The 15,290-nt window shown below is 38.9% G+C and overlaps 1 protein-coding gene across 2 annotated transcripts in view; it reads left to right on the forward strand.

The window, feature by feature from the left end:
• The window catches only part of NVL (nuclear VCP like), a 39,190-nt gene that overhangs the window by 4,962 nt on the left and 18,938 nt on the right, over positions 1-15,290 (forward strand). For both annotated transcript variants that reach the window (XM_064415389.1, XM_064415390.1), the window contains exons 7-18: positions 422-545; positions 831-907; positions 1,188-1,322; positions 2,725-2,826; positions 5,267-5,384; positions 5,869-6,013; positions 8,295-8,553; positions 11,399-11,617; positions 12,186-12,290; positions 13,060-13,122; positions 14,289-14,408; positions 15,086-15,185. In XM_064415389.1, the coding sequence (XP_064271459.1) occupies positions 422-545; positions 831-907; positions 1,188-1,322; positions 2,725-2,826; positions 5,267-5,384; positions 5,869-6,013; positions 8,295-8,553; positions 11,399-11,617; positions 12,186-12,290; positions 13,060-13,122; positions 14,289-14,408; positions 15,086-15,185 (1,567 nt within the window). The remainder of the gene's footprint in view (positions 1-421; positions 546-830; positions 908-1,187; positions 1,323-2,724; positions 2,827-5,266; positions 5,385-5,868; positions 6,014-8,294; positions 8,554-11,398; positions 11,618-12,185; positions 12,291-13,059; positions 13,123-14,288; positions 14,409-15,085; positions 15,186-15,290) is intronic.

Genomic DNA, 15,290 nt, shown 5'->3' on the forward strand with positions numbered 1-15,290 from the left:
TCTTACACCCCCTTGTGACTTACTAGAAATAAAAATTGTTTCTAGTGCAGTAAATACATTTGTATAGTTGTATTCACACCCAGACTGGATTCCTCCATGGCATGCAAATAACTGGTGTCTGATTTTGGTTAGTAGTTTTGAGGGGGTTTGTTTGGTTTGGGTTTGGTTTTTTTGCTCATTACTGTGTTCTCTTAACCAAAAAAAAAGTGACTGTTGTAATCAACCCATCTAAAAATAAGGCAAATCCTAAATACAAAAAAGAGTTTCTGCAAAAAGGTGTAAGTTCCTGCCTTGTTTGTCTTTATTCATATAATTTGTGTAAGTTAAGCATCATAGACACCCATTTTGTGCTTTTAAGTTTTTGCAGAAGTTCACTGACTTGGAAGGTTTTTGTGTATATAATTCTGGTTTTATGTCCTAGAAATCAACAGAATGTTCTGTCTTGGAGAGTGAAAGAAAGAAGACAAAGGGCAGGAGAGCAAAAAGAAAAAAAGGAGATTTTCCAGATGTAGATGGAGAAATTGAATCCATGTTACTTAAGAAAGGTGAGAAGTTATTTTTGGTGTGTTACTCCAAAGAAAGAGATAGTATTAAACCATGGAATCTGTTACCACAGAAGTGTTTTCTGATGTGCAGAGAAGTGACCCCAGGCAGCTTTTAAAAGAAATTTAGCCTTAATGTTGTACTAAAATAATATTGCAGTCCTGTGTCTACTGCTAAAAAATGATATTACTTGTGTGCTCAGCTTTTTGTTTATTCTGAGTACATTTTGTTCAGTATTAGCAAATACAATTTATACCATGGCTAATTTTGTGTCTCCTCCTTAACAGTGAGAAACAAGGGGTCAGAGCTTTACCACCCTTCAGTGAAGTTTGAGGATGTAGGAGGCAATGATGAAACATTAAAGGTTAGTTAAGATTTTATTGGTGGGCTACAGGATGCACTGAATAAAATGTGTCATGAAAAATGACAGAGAAGAAATATTGCAGAGTTCATGTGCATGGCACTGAGTAAAGCTGCTTATACCAACAGCAGTGGCAAGGTTGTTGGTTTTTCTCTAATTAATCTTTCCTTAAGCAGTCATTCAATTCAGATTGTTACACAGAACTTGTTTTGTTTTCGCCTGTCTATAAGAATAGAAATACAATTTCTGCAATTTAAATGGAGATTTCTCTTGTTCTTAACAGGAAATATGCAAGATGCTCCTTCACATCCGTCATCCTGAGGTCTACACCCACTTAGGGGTGGTTCCACCTCGGGGCTTTCTTTTGCATGGGCCCCCTGGGTGCGGGAAGACACTGCTGGCACAGGCAATTGCTGGGGTGAGATGGCTTCACATTTACAGCTGCTTCCTTTATTGAGTTACTTTTAGAGGGAAAGAGATTAATATTCTTTCAAAAGAGACTACAGCTTTTCATTTTAGCCATCCTGTGATAGTCTGAATTGTGTTCATCTTCACTTCCTTTGTTTGAATTCCATCTGGATCTTTACTTGATAGAACCTCATACATAAAGAGTCATGGTGATAAGGTTTTATCTGTGATTTAACTGTTCTGAGGCATTCCCAGAGCAGAGCAGTACAGGCACAGGGTGTAAATGAAAGCTAATTTTGCTTAAATTTACCATACTGTTTCAAATCTAGACTCCACCTTACTACCTTACGTTGTTCACATTGATTCTCTTGGTTGTTAAACAGCTGATTTCTGAATTCCAGAACTGGATCTTGCCTTGCTTGTGTCATACTGATGTTTTCAGAGCACATGACACTACTGCTGTTGATAGTTTGGGATGATGGTGAATTTGCTGTGCTATTATTCCTCTTTTGGATATAAATCTAAACCATGGACATTTCCTTTTCTTTAATACAGTTGCTCCTTAAATGTTACTGATTATAACCTTAAATTTAGATGCATGTAAATTACTGACTTTTGTAGTGCAGATATTTATTCCTGAAATGTTGGTTACACCCTTCTGACATTGTTTCAAATGCTTTAATTAATAATATTGAGATGTTTTCTTTCTAATGCCTTATTGTAAAATGAAACCCTTTGAATAATTTTGATATTTAATTCTTCAGTAAGTATTTGTATGCTGGAAGGGTACTACATTTGAGGAAGGAAGCATGTCACAAGTGAAAAACTTTAGAGATTAAATAAATTTAATGTCTGCTTCTTAAATATTCTTTTCTTAAATAACAGATTTCCAGTAGTGCTCTTTTAGTCAAATTATCTTCTTTGAGCACCACAGAGTCTCTGGTAGCCTTGAGTTGCATAAATTAGGGTTCATTTTCTTTTCTATATTAAATGAGGGATAGTTTTCTTTTATATGTAATTCCAAGAGCTTGAAATAGGCTGCAATAACTTGTGGCACAGCTGTGCTACAGTCTATTAAAATTGCAGTTGTGTTTATTTATTTTTAATAGCAGAAAACATTTGAGTATGAGCTTTACAAGTGTCTTACTGCACAATCCTGCACAGATATTTCTGGAACAGGACTCTGGGAACCAAACCTGCTGGGGAATACCTTCCACACTGCTAAGCAATGCTTTGTTACCCATTTTAAGTTGGAGGATGTTCCTTATATTTTTAAAAAATTCCTAAAGCTTAGGTCTTGAGTATGTAATTTGCGGGTTTAAAAGATGTCATACTGAAAAATGTTTGTCCTCAAAGGCAGCCAGCATTTCTAACCTCTGGATATATCATAAAATGTTCCTTGTTTCTTCCAGGAGCTGGAGCTCCCAATGCTGAAGGTGGCAGCAACAGAGATTGTGTCTGGAGTGTCAGGGGAATCTGAGCAGAAACTGAGGGAGCTGTTTGAGCAGGCTGTGGTAAGGCACCCACTGGAAATAGCTCTGTGAATTGTTTGTCTTTGTAAAGATTCCTACTTTGTTGCTGTGGTTTGAATTTGAGTAAATGTGAGTGAATCTTTATCCTGCTACACACAACTTGTGTCCCTTCTGTGGGCAGAATTCCATTGTGCTGTCATGATCTCACAGAGCACAAAGCTTACTGTTCTGAAGCCTTGACAAAAGATGGTTCATCATAGCGATGTAAAGAGCAACATAAATTATTTGCATATTTGGATCTGCTTGGCTTGATATATTAAAAAAAAATAAATGAAGAGCAGTTTATTGTGCTTTTTTTGACAAGGGGTTTTTGCTAGTTTTGTATGGCATGGAATTTGAGTGAATGTGAGAGATTTTAGGCTTTGGCAGTCTAGCTAGAAAGCAGAAAATTGGAACAAACATGATAAGAGCAGGAGAAAAGTTAAAGTCTTGCTTTGGTGTGACTTCTGGATATAGTAAGGAAGCAAAGAGAACGAGACAGGTTGAGATAATTTTAATAAAGAAATGCAGATGTTTCTGATTTTTAGCATGGGGCTGATGTTTTATTTCATGAGGTCAGTCTTCTTTTCCTGACCTCTGAGAATGTTCTGATTTTCTGACTTTATTTAGTTTTTCTACTCTCCCCCAAAACTGTTTGTAGGTATTTAAAGTATGCCCCTAAACATGGCAAAAAGGTTTTGTTTGCCATGTTTCGTGTCGATACTAAATTTTAGTTTTTAGAGAGCCATGTTAGGAAGTCGTTTAGAATAAAATTACATAAGTGATGGCAAGGAATTTTTAGAAATTATGTGTTTTGTATGTGTAGTGATCAAGGGGAGGTCGCTCTAAATTACCATTACAGAAACACCATCTATTGCATAAAATACGTCTAAAATAAATCTCTCGCCTTTCTGATAGTCTCCTACATTCCTTTGTGTAGTTCTCCCGCTTAGTTTTCGCAGCAGTTTTTGCGCAGGAGGAAAAACAATAATGAAGATTCCTCATTCTTTGGGCGCTGGGGAATCTGCCCGGCCTTTCCCGCTGGGTCCCGCGGGAAGGGGAATGGCCACGAGATGGCGCAGCCGGTGCTGGGAACGCCCAGTGCGGCAGGGAACCACCCGGGCTTCTTGCCTGGGAATTTTTGGGAACGAGGTTCCGGTGTTCTCCTTCAGTACCTGTGAAAAACGCCAGTCGCTTGCTTTTAAATTTTTAAAAGTTTAATAGTAATAAAATGGTTATAAAAATAGTAATGTAATTAGAGTAGTAAAAATTTGGACAGTTAGGTTTTAGGACAATAGGAGACGATAAAAAAGAGTTATGAACAGTCTGGGTGCCTCTTTCTGGGCAAAATGAGCCCAAAAAAGGACACCCATTAACAGAGGATTAGCCCTTACAAGCGAATACCCTGTTGCATATTCATACACCTCATATATGATGCATAAATTCTATTCAAACAAAGGATTCTGTCTGGTCAGTGTCAACTCTGAATCCTGAAATCTGAATCTTCAGGGCTGAGCAAGGCAGGAAGAAGTTAGTTTATTCTGACAATGTGGCAATAAATTCTCTTTCTCTGAAAGATTTAGGTGTCCTGTGACTGCTATCTCACTGCGAGTACCTCATTCCTCTCTTTAAAAAAATAGTTTCTATTTTAACATTATGTTATAATGTAAAACTATATTTAACACACTACTTAAAAAAATTAATACAGCATAACTTTCTAACATAACACCTATAATATTCACTTTCATATTTGGGAAAAGCCAATAATAAAATATGCATTTTTCACAGTATCCCTTTGCACTACTAGTGCTTTTCGTGAATATTAATGATCTTACATCAGCTAAGCACTATTATATTAGTTACACTAATTATTCATCTGCATTATTGTTGGCTTTTGATAAAGTTAATGGAATTTTAGAGCACTTGTAGGAGTTTCTCAATGCTCATTTTTACTCTTTGAACGTGGTTGTGCTCTGTAGTAGTCTTGAAGTTCCATGATCACCTACTGCTCCTTTTGTTTCATTCTGTGTGTCAATAATGCTACTCTTGAAATTCCAGAGCTCTAGTGTCACTAACAAAACAAACAACAAACCCAAACACACCTTTCTTGTGTGATTTTCATTTATGGATTTCAGCAGGCAGTCACAATGGAATATTTAGGGAAAACGTAAGGCAACACAGAGGTATATTTAAATTTTAGACAGTGTTTAGAGACTGTCTAAAATTTAAGGTCTCATGCCTTAATTATTCCATAGCTTCACATCAGTGAAGTTTCATAGTGGCTCTCCAGATTGTCAGCAAGAACAACATAGAATAGTTCCAGGACTTGACTGTACAGCAGATTTCCAGTGAGAGTCACAGATCAGAAAACCTGAAACATCTCTTTCTTGTAACACGCTCTGTCAGTGTGAGTTTGTAATGATGAATCTGCCCTGCTCCTTAGTCCAGTGCTCCTTGTGTCCTTTTCATTGACGAGATCGACGCCATCACCCCGAAAAGAGAGGTCGCATCCAAGGACATGGAGAGGAGGATTGTAGCTCAGTTCCTCACTTGTATGGATGGTGAGTTTCAGGAACAGCTGTGCTGAAAACAGATTAGAATTATCAGGCTCACTGTCTGCTTCCCCTTGGTAGTGACTTGTGCTTCCTTGAGAGGAGATAGTGGCAATAATTCTTCTTGTTTTGACACAGTTTGCCTGGGGAGTGGTGGGAAGATCATAATAAATTTGAAGGGGTGTTACTACAATATTTTCACAGTGGTCTGTACAGCATTATATAAGCTTGTCTGTTGTATCGACAGAAATAATGGGGGAACCTGTTAAATTTGTTAATAATTAATGAATCACTTAATTTTTAAATTTTTTGCTTGATTGTGCAGAATAGAAGTTTTAGGTAGTAGAGGCAGAGATGAACAGCAGTTCAGTCTGACTGGTTAGTTTATCTCTGCTGACTGCTATCACGTGCTGCAGAAACAGAGTCCCACAGGTATGGAAATGAAGTTTGGACAGTGAATATGTGTACTGACTTAATTCCTTCTTTCCCTTAGACCTGAATAATGTGGCTGCCACGACCCAGGTCCTTGTTATTGGAGCAACAAACAGACCTGACTCCCTGGACCCTGCACTGAGGAGAGCTGGGAGATTTGACAGAGAAATTTGTCTAGGGATCCCAGACGAAGGGGCAAGAGAGAAGTATGTGTTGTGAAGTTACACTTTCTTTTTGATACATTGATAAATAAGAAAATAATGTGTAAGTTAACATACAATTAAGGATAAGTACTTTATTGGGTTCAGTTCTGTTTGTACCTGTACACACCTGTGGGTCAGCACACACTGAGAAGTTGCAGAAGATATTAAGTGAGCACCTGTTTTGTCTTGCTAGCTGTGCCTACATTTGGAGTAATTTCCTTTCTTGTGTGCAGATCTGCTTTTAGCATTATGTTCATGGCTTTCCTAGTGCCTTAACAGTACAGATGGTGGAATCAAATGTCTATTTTCTTGTGTTCAGGAAGTTAACATTCTGTCTTTGATGCTCCCTATGTAACTATTAAATTCGAAACATAAATTAAGAAAAGCCCATTTGTACCTAAAGCAACAGGCCTGGATTCTTCCATTCCTCATGGAAATACACCAGTCTGGCATTAAGCTGAGCTGCAGTCATCCTGTGTTGTGTAACTGTCCCTTTTTACTCCAAAGATCTGTGACTATCAGACTAAGTTAAAAGAAATAAATCTTTTTTTTTTTTTTCATTTTTAATTTAAAAGGAACTGCTACTCATTTCCTCAACAGCAAAAAACACGGGAAGGGAAGTTAGAAAAACTTACAGCTTATCTTGTTATGGGAAGGAAAGAAAGGTTAAAGGATAAGTTTCTTATTCTCAAATAATAATATTTCTAAGTTGAAGAGGCAAACACTTCTGCTTGCAGTATTGCCCACTTTGCATTGTCAGCACTCAGGCCATTATTCCCCCTAGGGTCTTTTATTTTTTTTTTTCTTCCCTCCCTTCTTCCTCCAGATTTAGTGCCCTGTAGTAATTGTGTGTGTCTTCTTGGCTGTGGGCAGGACATGCAGATGGTCAGAGGTAGAACTGATGGGTCACCTGAGGAGAGTTGTGATTCTCTGATGGTTCCTAGGAACATGTTCAAATGATGATAGTCCCAGAAATAGCACAGAGGTGAAGGACAGGAGTTGTGGATGACAGAGCCATCGTGGTGTGTAAAGATTGTTCACAGGTTTGAGTGGAGTCACAGGCATTCATGTTATTGTTTGTTTGTATTTGTGTTCCTGGAGGTGTAGTCGTACAGGGACTGATGATTTTCTTTTTAAAATTCTTCCCTCCTCCTGCTTTCTGTTTTGGTTTGTGGAAAGCATGGTGGTGTTGACTTGTTCCTTTATTTTAAAGTGGAGTGTTTGCATAGACCTTACAAATCCTCACAGTGTGCTGATTTACAGGGTGAGTCTTGCTGAAGGCAAGGTTTGAGCTGCTGAGTTGTGGTTCTGCAGCCTTAAGGGGTGGAGTGAGATGAGAAAGTGTACCTGGAGATCTTGCTTTGCCTGGTGTTTTCTTGTGCAAATTCAGAACGAGCCATTTGTAGTCCTGAACTGTTTACACTTCAACTCTATCAATTAATTACAGCTCTTGTCAGACTGGTTCAAAAAATCTTGAGAAACAGGCTATTATCCCTAATAAAGATGGAAAGGAGATGATGGAACTTGCTAGTGGGGAGGGAAACAGATGGAATATATTATCATTTTAGAGTTTTGAAGAGTTTAATCACTTGGTTTTTTCATAACTTTTCTGTAGTTACATTATTTGATCTAGAAGTAATTTGAGCTAGATTTTTATTGGAAGTAGAAGTATGTTACTGATCTGGACTTCTTTGGTTTGTGCTGCCTTTTTAAAAATGTTTTCCCAATGAAGTGATGCCTTGCTGTTGTATTCTTGTATTCTGCTTTCAGTGGTCAGGTAAAGATAATGAAGATTAAACCAGAGCTCCTCACACCGTCTGGTTTTATTTGCTTCTTGCAGAACAGCTTGTTGTAGATGTTCTTCAATAAATAAATTTCTAAAAAGTGGCATGGAACAGCCAGTGCAGCCTTAGGTTTTTAGGTTAAATGTATCAGTGGATAACTGGTGTGCATCTCCGTGGTACACTGACACCAAGCCTGGCAGTTGTTAACATTAGAGTTGAAAGGTGACCTGTAACACTTAATTTACCAGAACTACTGATTAGCAATGCCTAGTTGAGGCTGTTGGGTTTTGCTTAAGAAGTGACAGGAAGTTTATAGCACAGTTCTGTGAGTTTCAGTGTTGGTTACTTCCTATTTCAGCAAAAACTTCCCATTGTGCTGCTTCAGTTCATATGGACTGAAAGAGACATTAAATGCTGTTTGTTTTCACGTGAAGATAAAAAAGTAACAGCTTTTTTCTCCAGCTTTGTATTTTCTTTTTTTTTTTCCCTTACTTGATTAGAATTCTTCAGACTTTGTGTCGCAAGCTGAAGCTCCCGGAGTCCTTTGAGTTCCGTCACCTGGCGCGGCTCACTCCGGGCTACGTGGGGGCTGATCTGATGGCCCTGTGCCGGGAGGCAGCCATGGGCACAGTCAGCAGGGTCCTGATCTCCTCTGAGGAGCTCACACACTCTGGGGGGAGCACAGCTGGAGGAAGCCCAGGGATAGGAGCAAACATCCTGCAGGAAGAGGGCACCAAGCAACCAGAACTTCCACCTAAGGTATGTGTTCCTTGCAGGGTGTGTTTTTAACATCTGAAGAGTTGAGCCATTTTAGGGTTATGAAAGTCATTACTCATTGTCTTGGGCTGGAAAGACAGGTGTCTGCTGAGGAAGGCCGGAGCCTCCCTGAAATGGAAAATGTAGAACCCATCCCCCCCTCTGAATTGCTATAAATTTTAAATTAAGGGGTTCGCAGGCAAAAATATGGGAGCACAAAATAACAGTTCTTTAATAGGGAAGAAAATTAAAGGATAAAATAAACAATGCAGTAAACCAAAACAACACTGACAGAACACAACCTGACACCCTGTTGGTCAGGGTGTTAGTTTAGTCCAATTGGAATTGTGGCTGCAGCCCTCCTGGAGTGTCAGGTGTGGCTCTGTTGGAGCAGGGATCCTGTAGAAAAGGGTACAGTCTTCCTCTGAAGATCCAGTGGAAGAAGAGGCAGCTGCTGTTCCTCTGGGAAATCCAGTGGAGAAAGCCATGCTGGTGTTCCAGAAACTCCAGATTATATCCACGTAGGAATGCTTGGCTCCTCTCTCTGGGTGGAGCATCTCCCAGTGGGATGCTGCAGTTCTTATCAGTCATGCAGTGACATTCCATAGCCTGTTATCAGCAGATGTCTCCCTGGAGGGAGGAGTGGTTGTGAAAGAGGTAAGAAAAACTGCCCACTTAACAGAAGACAACTGCCATACAGATAGTAAATAGAATACATCTTGCCTTGCAATCTGGGACAGTCATAAATTCTCAAACATCCACAGCCAACCTAATATTAAATTTAGATTTAGAAATGGCAGCTTCTAAGGCAGGAGCATAACTCCTGATGAGCCATATAATGGGCCTGGAAAAGTGGATCCCAAACCCCAGTCCTCCTAAAAATTATGTTCATGTTTTATACAAGGTGTGGTTTTACCCTGGGATTTTTTTGATTTGTTTGTGCTGTGCTGTTTTGTCTTCTTTGTATCTCTCTTCAAAAGTATGTTGACTGTAACAGGGTTTTAAAAATATCAGACTTGAGCTGAGTATTTTGCACAAGCTGTTTGCTGTGCCCTCAGTGAAATGTCTGCGATTATGCCTGGAGCTCTTCCCTGACCTGGCAGAGTTACAGTAAGCCAAACTCTACAAGTATTTATGCAGCCTTTGTTTGCCTTCCAGCTATGTGATTACTTGGGGTAAATCACATGTAGCAGGTTTGAGGAAGAGAGGAGCTGTGGAAGTGCAGCACAGCTGGATCTCTGTTGCAGCAAATAGTATTTCAAGTGCCAGAATTATTCTCTGGCCTAAGTAACTTGAAGGTTAGTGAAGCAGAACAACTTTATATTGAAATCCTTGATCCTACTTCTCAAAATTTGGACTCTGTATATGCCTTCATTATGTGCAGGCCTCCTAAAGATTTGTGTGGAGATAAGTGGGTTGAAATGCACATTGTGCTCAGGCTGTGTTTTTAGGAGGGCTGTCAGAGAGCAGTGGTGCTGTGATGACAAGACTCAGTATAAAAAGCTGTAGTAAGCCTTTGTATTAGTGTAACATAAGCATGGTGCTTATACCTCCCAGTGCTTCCTGGGGCCTGCTGTAGCCAGAAGAAAGTGGGGAGGGGCAGGTAGTTGCAGCTTTTATCAACATCACCATGATCAAAGGGGTCATTGAGAATGAGGAAGTCTAATCCTAACAAAGCCATGTTTTGATAGCTGGCAGGAGGTTGACATAGCCTAATACAGGGTATTGTCATTAAAACCCTGGTATTATGTTTATAATGGAAAAATAAACATACAAAACCTTTAAAAATCGTTCACACAATTCAAGTAAACAAACCCAGTGGTCTTGGCTGTTTCAGAGGTTCTCTCAATGGCTGTCTTAAGAGGAGGACGGAGGACTTAAAAGGAGTATCAGGCATTCTAAGCACTTGTATTTCTTTGTGGTCAGTTGTAGAGCTATCCTAGCTGAAATTGATAGGAAGTGATATTTTTTCTTTCTATTCCTGTAGGAAAAATGTTGAAATTTAACAGAGTTTGACATTTATTATTTCTCCCTCTATTTTATAATGAAAATCCTGAAACAGTTCTATTTGTAGTGCAATACCAGTTTGCTTTGATACTGCCTTTCTGTATTAGAATGGGGATGCATTTATGTTATGAAGATCTAAAGTTCTTTGATAGAATATTTTCTCAATTCCCAATATGGAACTGATTGGAGAAATTGGAATGTGCCTCCCTTGGTCACTGTGGTCTCCAGCATGGGGCAGTGCAGAAAAGCATTACCCTGCATCTCTGTCCTGTTTGCCCAAACTTTATCAGGGCCTGATTGCAGAGCCAGGTCTAAGCAGGCTGAGGAAATTAGTTGTCTTGGAATTTGGTGGTGTTAAATCCAAGTGTGTGTTAAGAGTTTTAACAGTTTATACAGAACTGAATGTTCTGCAAATTGTTGGAATTGTACTGTCCAGCAGTTTTTCACTTTCTCTTGAAAGCAGTTTCTTGTTAACAGCAGAATTAATAAATACATATAAATAATACATATTTTGGAAATTTAAGCATGGAAATACCTTTCTCCTAGTCAGTGTGGGAGAGGCAGTAGGAAGAACTGGAAGGCAGAATACATGTGCTAGCTCATTTTCTGTAGCATCTAAATCAAGATTTTAAGCTCAGCTCAGTGCCTTCAGACCTGTTAAATGAATACAGAGCTTCTCTGAAACATTTTAATCATTTATAGTAATTTACATAGCTTAGGTGCATTGTATATAATGATGTGATTGATAGTTGAAGTGTGGCTTTGAAAAAGCCCTTAAAATGGTTCTGGAAGTCTAACCCAGTTGCATAATATTTTTCTCTCCCTCTCCATGTACGTTAAGGATGAATTGCAGAGACTTCTGGATTTGCTGAAGGAGCAAGCCCCCTTGCCCGAGGAGCAGCTGCAGAAGCTGTGCATTGAGATGAATGATTTTATTGTTGCACTGTCATCAGTGCAGCCCTCTGCCAAGAGAGAAGGCTTTGTCACAATCCCTGATGTGACATGGGCAGACATCGGAGCCCTGGAGGATGTTCGGGAGGAGCTGACTATGGCAATATTGGTATGTCCTAACCTTCCTTCCAAAGAGCTTTTGCACTCCCCCCTATGCAGGAAATAAAACTGTTTTCAATATTTATTTAAGGTATAGGGCTATTTTGCAATATCTTTATTTAAAACAGTCAAGCTTGTATAATTTTCTTCAGAATTTGTTTCAAGTCTGCTGTTTGTATTTGATATGTTGCTTTTTGTGTTCATGCTTTCACTGTGTTTGTGTTGCTCAATCTTTAAGTATTCTAGAAGTTGTGTACCAATAACCTTGGTTATGCAACTACCACACAAAGAACTGGGGACTACTTATCTGGAATCTTAGCAATCTTGCTGCCAGTCAGAGGGAAATTTAACATTAACACCTTTAGGTAACTTTGGTGAATAAAATCTTTGCCTCTGAATAAGGATATTTCTCCCATTTAGGGGTTATTAGCAGTGCAAGATACTAAGGTGCTGACTGAATATTTATTCTTTTAGTCTGTAAAGAACTTGCTGTGAATGATTTTTCATCCAGCTGTAACTAAAATGAAAAGCTTCATGTTTTCTTTATGCCAGAGATAACAATGATAATTTCTTTTTAGGCACCTGTGAGAAACCCAGAGCAGTTCAAAGCTCTGGGCCTGACTACTCCAGCTGGTGTCCTGCTTGCAGGGCCTCCAGGGTGTGGCAAAACACTGTTAGCTAAGGTAATGCATTTTCTGAACATCATTAAAAGCACTGGAGAATCCTCTTAAAATTGGTGTTTTTGTAGGATGAGTCTGGATCATAGTGCAAGAAGTTGGCCTTTGCACCACATTCCATCAGAAATCTAAATTTAGGCCTCTGTGCTGAAGTAATTTGATTTTTCTTGCATAAAGTTACAAGTTTGCTTGAATGGAATAGGAATTTTTGCAAAACTTAAAGGAATGAAGTTGATTAAGGGAGAAGTAGCAAAGATGAGAAGAAACTCTATTGGATAACCACTCTATGGAATATTTTACTGTAACTAAGTTATGTGTTTGGGAGTACTCTGCAACGCTTACTGAAAATAGTTCTGTTTTGCTTCTTGAGCATTTCACTTCTTACCACATCTCCGTGTAAATGCAACTAATTATGCAAATTTCAGATTGTTTCTCATTTTGTCTTCAGATGCTCTTATGGAGTTGAATATCTCTTTAACTCCCATAGTTATTGGACATTCTTCAGCTGGTGTGGGGGGTGGGGTGTGAATCTGGGACTGCCTCATCAGAGACAGAGAATACATTGCTAAATTCCCTGCTCCCCTCCCACTCTTAGTGGCATATGATTATACTTTGTACTGTTTTCTATATTTTGCAAACAGTTGCTAACTGTATGTTCCTCCCCTTATATTTTTTTATTACTCCATGGATAGAACCCAGCAGACATGATAAATGTTTGTTTTATATCTATATTTATATCTTTACCTATATCTGTCTGGCTTTACCTTTTCTGCAGGCTGTGGCAAATGAGTCTGGACTGAACTTCATATCTGTGAAAGGTCCTGAGCTGCTAAATATGGTATGTGCTAATCATGGGGCTTTTGTTATTTATGGAATTCTTGTCCAAAATGTGGGGCAAGCAGAATTCCTGGTAATTACACAGCTGGCACTGGTGCAGCTGAAATTGCCTTATTTAACCTCTCCTTAAAGTTTTTTGTAGTGAAGTTGTTCATATTAAAAGAAAAAAGTCACATGTGTAGCTTAAATATTTACCTTAGTTAAAATTACATGGCAGGTAACCCTTCTTGACTTAAAGTAGGGTTTCTAAATGACCAACTACATACATCACTGCTTTTCTGTAGCATGGAGATTTTAAATGTCAACAGATAAAAAGTGCTGTAGTTCAAATTTTCAAAGCACTGGACTTAGAAGTGCTGTGATGTGACTTCAGTCCTTTTCAAAGTCAAGAGAATGTGTTGAACTGAGCAAGGTGGCTGCAGCTCCCATGTGGTGAGGCCATTATCAGTCCTGTGGAAGCTGAAACCCACATAATGGATTTGATTGATTTCTTCCAAATGTTTTTATATGCCTGCTTCAAGTACTGATACAGGCAGGAAATACAACACTTAAGTTAATGAGGAGCCCAACTTCCTTGTGGGATACAGAGAAAATGGTTGGCTGTGCTTCAGAGACTGTGTTAACATATAAATTGAATCAAAGCATGTTTGTTTGGAAAAAATTGTTTGCATTTACAACTTCACAGCCTCTGTTCCTACAATTCAGGATTCAAAGTGAAATTCTGGCTGTCTTTTCAGTTCCCTACCACCAAGCCCCTGTCTTGAGGCAACAACTCTATGAACTTCAGATGTTCATTGTGTTCACATTGCCCACTGGGTTTGTTCATGAATAGCTGAACAACAGGGTCCTTAATTAAGACTTATTTGTTAATTCTCATCACCAAAATGATGGCAAGTTACAGTTCTTGCCCAGAAAAAAGGAATTCTATTAAACTTCAAATGTACTGCAAATTATCAGAAGTCAGCTAGTGACAGTTCCCGTGTAAATCACGATCAGTAAGGAAACAGAGACAAGAGACTGTTTTCAGAAAAAAAAAAAAACAGATTACTAGATTGCATTTCTCCCTTGCAAAGTACCTTAAATAGTGTTTAAAACTATTGATTTTTGTTTTCCAAGCAAAATCTTCGTGTCTTACACTGTTTCAATGTTGTTTTCTTGCTTTTTCAGTACGTGGGTGAAAGTGAGCGTGCCGTACGCCAGGTGTTCCAGCGGGCCAGGAACTCAGCCCCCTGTGTTATATTCTTTGATGAAGTTGATGCTTTGTGCCCTCGGAGGTCTGACCGTGAAGTGAGTCTGCCTTGAGACATCTCCACAAATAAATACTCTCAGTTACAGCTTTTGGGACATTGCAGGCAACAGAAGTGCCCAGAAGGGTATTTCCCAAGAAAGGCAATCCACTAATTGAGGGAAATAAGTTGGTCAAGTTTTATAAAGCTTAACACTTTTTGTTATGCATATATAAAAAAAGTATCCAGAGAAATTCAGATTAAGCTATTAAATTTGCTTATAGGGTGTCATTGCTATGGAATTACTGTTTACCTCTCAGTAGCTCACCTGCTTAAAATGTTGTTTCAGAGGTTTCAATATTTAAGAACTCTTTTCCCTCAAGGAACTGAATATTGAGAAATTTTGTGTCTTCTTGTTGAAGTAGATATCAGAATGACTAGTACAAATATTGATATGTACTCCTTTAAGTGAGTCCTTTAGTTTTGATGGGAAAGGAAAGGTTTGCCACGTGTTAAAATACGTGGGAAGTGTGTAGACAGCAAGAATTTGGGATGGAGATGAACTAAGAGTATGAGAGAAGGAAACCACAATGCAGCTCCATTGAAAGTGTAAAAAAGAAATTCTTTCTTTGAGTAATATTTCAGTGCAGGGAGTTAATAGATTTTTATTTCTTTTACCTTGAAATGTTCACATTCCCACTGTTTCTTTGATTTGTTGCCAAATTTCTCCTTCCCAAGTCAGGAGCCAGTGTGCGGGTGGTGAACCAGCTCCTCACCGAGATGGATGGGCTGCAGAATCGACAGCAGGTTTTCATTATGGCTGCCACAAACAGGCCAGGTAAGGACCCACAAGTCAGAAACAAGAAATCAGACATCCTTGGTTCTCTTTTAACAAAGTCATGTCTGCCTAAATATTTGAATTCTGTAACTAAGCCTGTTCTGT

Source organism: Passer domesticus, chromosome 3 (genome assembly GCF_036417665.1).
Source record: "Passer domesticus isolate bPasDom1 chromosome 3, bPasDom1.hap1, whole genome shotgun sequence".
Taxonomy (NCBI): domain Eukaryota; kingdom Metazoa; phylum Chordata; class Aves; order Passeriformes; family Passeridae; genus Passer; species Passer domesticus.